At 38.0% G+C, this 3132-nt stretch overlaps 1 protein-coding gene across 1 annotated transcript in view; it reads left to right on the top strand.

Moving 5' to 3' along the window:
* Ino80 (chromatin-remodeling ATPase INO80) overlaps positions 1-3132 on the top strand; it is a 14811-nt gene that overhangs the window by 8879 nt on the left and 2800 nt on the right. The window contains exons 9-12 of the mRNA XM_011308675.1: positions 452-713; positions 939-1057; positions 1152-1322; positions 2139-2472. Of these exons, the coding sequence (XP_011306977.1) occupies positions 452-713; positions 939-1057; positions 1152-1322; positions 2139-2472 (886 nt within the window). The remainder of the gene's footprint in view (positions 1-451; positions 714-938; positions 1058-1151; positions 1323-2138; positions 2473-3132) is intronic.

Genomic DNA, 3132 nt, shown 5'->3' with positions numbered 1-3132 from the left:
ACGTTCAAAACTCTTGAACGGTGACTTTTGAAAGTTTCATTTTTTGAATGGTTGGAAAAAGATTGTGCGGTTTACGGTATTGGGGTTTATTTACCCGTGTGGTTGATCAGTACTTGTTTTCCGTTTAAACGTTATCATCACAAAAATGAGAACCTACATCGTAACTAGAAATATAGTTCCCTCTCAAATATCAAAGAAGAATGTTATCTTGACATTCAGCTGGATAATTAGAGGGAACATTGGTCTAATATAAAAATGATATAAATTGACTTGTTAAGAGTTACAACAGCAACATAAAAAATATGTGGAATATCATTTGATAAATTTGAGAATTGATTCCAAGCGTTGATGACCTCCGATGTATATCGAATGATTACTGTCAGATAGTCATAAAAATCATATTGTAATTCGTAAGAAAAAAAATATAGAAATGAAAATGACATTTTTGCAGGTGATTTTTTACGACAGTGATTGGAATCCAACAGTAGATCAGCAGGCAATGGACAGAGCCCACAGATTGGGCCAGACGAAGCAAGTGACCGTTTACAGGCTGATTTGCAAAGGGACAATCGAGGAGCGAATTCTGCAAAGGGCACGTGAAAAAAGTGAGATTCAACGTATGGTAATAAGCGGTGGTAATTTCAAGCCAGACACATTGAAGCCAAAGGAAGTAGTCTCACTCCTGCTGGATGACGAGGAGATCGAGGCGAAATGTGAGTTTCACGATAACTATATCCTTAAAAAAAGAAAAAAAAATTTTGGTGATGACATATGGTTGAGTTCGCACGTATATACAAAAGGAGACTGTTACCCCAATTATACATTATGCTCGTTGGTTATGCTAATGCCCTAATAACGAATAATGATAACACCCAAGTAACGAAACGAGGTGGGCCCCCATTGGTGTATCGAAGGGGGTCCACGTACGTATATTTCAGACAGTCAACGGAGCGAGGAAAGAAAGCAGCACATTACTCTAGAGGATACTCGAATGGACTCGAGTATACAATACAAGGAAAAAGAACGGAAAAGGAAGCTAACCGCGGTTCCGGTCAAGGTAACACTCGCGCCCTTTCACAATTCAATCAGTCATTCACATTTATGCATATTAATCCAAATATCTACGAAGTACTTATTAATCATATCTTAAGGTTGATATCAAACGTCCATGCCTCGAGGACAATGCCGTGGAAAAGTTGAATGAAGTTTCACCTATAATTTCTACCGGTGAACAGACAAGTCCTACTCAGCAAAACAATGATCAACAGACGGTGGAGAGTAATGAGGATTATGGAGTTCCTGTCAGTCCCATTAAATCTGAGGTATGATATAATTCTTAAAATTATAGGAATGAGGGAAAAAATGTTTTCCTTCCCACGATACCATAATTCAACTTTTCTACTGTTTGAAAATAATTGGAAAAAATAAGGAAAACGATTTTTTGAGAAAAAGTAAGGAATGTTGATCAGTTGGGGACAGATATATCGAATGTTTCTGTCACTTTTCTTTGCATCTATTCCTCAAATTCCCACTCCATGACCGCTAACATTATTAGCAATATCCACATAATTATTAACATTAATACATTAATATGAACATTAACAAACAGTGGATGGGACGACTAAATTCAATCAATACCAATAGTAATCCAATAAAAAATCAATTTCTAATCGATAATCATTTCAACAGAAATAAAAATATTTTACAAATTAGTAATATTGAGATCTAGAATTTCTGGTGCTGAATGGATTGTTGATTGACAAATTGAAAATATAAAGACAAATATTGGGGAAGATAATACTAGTTGTTGATCTCTGATCACGAATGAATCAATGGTCTGGGATAACGAAATTGAATGAATTTATTTAAGATTTGTTTTCTTTGCACTGTATTCGTATAGTAAAGGGAATATACTGGAGCGACTGAAATATGCCCTCTCGATTACCAAGATATTTTGAAAGCGTTTATATCCAAGGAATACGCACTCATCTTATAATGTATTTTCGGAAAATTTTGGTCTCCAGTCTATTTAAAATGTTCACGTAAATGCAAGTTATTTCATGATAAATTTCAAGATTTTCATGACATAGATATAAGATAATATAGATTTGAATGATTGGTGTTTATGACGTGTGTAGGATGAAACGAGTAATGAAGGCCTCGTAGTAGATGTTGATGGGCCAATTCATGGTGCAAATTCTCCACGCCATGTACGCGGCATTTCCTTCAATGAACCTCCAAAAGTCTCAAAACTCGGTCATCACTTCAATTTTGGAAATGTTCCAAGAGTACGTACGGCAATTCGAGGTACAAGTAAACGTGGAAGACCTCGGGGTTCTCGACGTGGTGGTCCAGTTGGTGGCAAAGGCAGGGGAATGCTGCTGCAACATCCACTCGGCTCGTTACCAAATTCACCTGGTTCATCGCAATTTCTCGCCTCCTCGTCGACTAGCGATCGGATATCTCATCACGGTAAGCAAACATTAGATAAAAAAGAATGAAGAGAAAAAATACTGCAAGCATGTTGTGTAGTCCTATGCACCTGCGGATCATTCGTGACATTCGCGTGCCGTAGAGTTAATGCCGATCATTTCGGTTGGATGATCTCAAAAAGGAGAGTATAAAAAAATGCCCACAAACACCCATGATGATCTTTAAAGAGGGTTCGGTGGTCCGATTACTCGGCTGACGTTTCAAGATCGATCGGTTCCATTTGCGTTTATTTCTTTTCATGTCATCTCAAACAGTCAGTTTCCCTTTACAGCCACTTGGTAACATTCTCATGGGGCTAACATGGGGTTTATACTGGCCCACCCTAAATTCTCAACACAATTCATCGCTCCCCAATTTTTTTTTTGTCTCACTTTGATACATGAAACACTGCCGAGTGCCAGATTCCCTCGCGACCACATGTGCTCGGACAAGTGCTTTAAACAGTTGCGACTTATTCCCCTGACACTCTTCTCGGCTCCCCGATGGATCCGTGAATAAAAATTTCCACCGCTGCCACTGCAAACGAATCTGCTAACTATCCTTCAAATAAAAACTCCCCTAACCCACTATCCAACAACCCCTCAAAAATATTTCGTGACTCACTAATCTTTGATAATCCCTTAAATTTTTTGCCCTTCA

This window comes from Fopius arisanus, unplaced genomic scaffold (assembly GCF_000806365.1).
Source record: "Fopius arisanus strain USDA-PBARC FA_bdor unplaced genomic scaffold, ASM80636v1 scaffold00061, whole genome shotgun sequence".
In the NCBI taxonomy this organism is placed as follows: domain Eukaryota; kingdom Metazoa; phylum Arthropoda; class Insecta; order Hymenoptera; family Braconidae; genus Fopius; species Fopius arisanus.
This window is presented reverse-complemented; position numbering and strand designations above follow the sequence as displayed.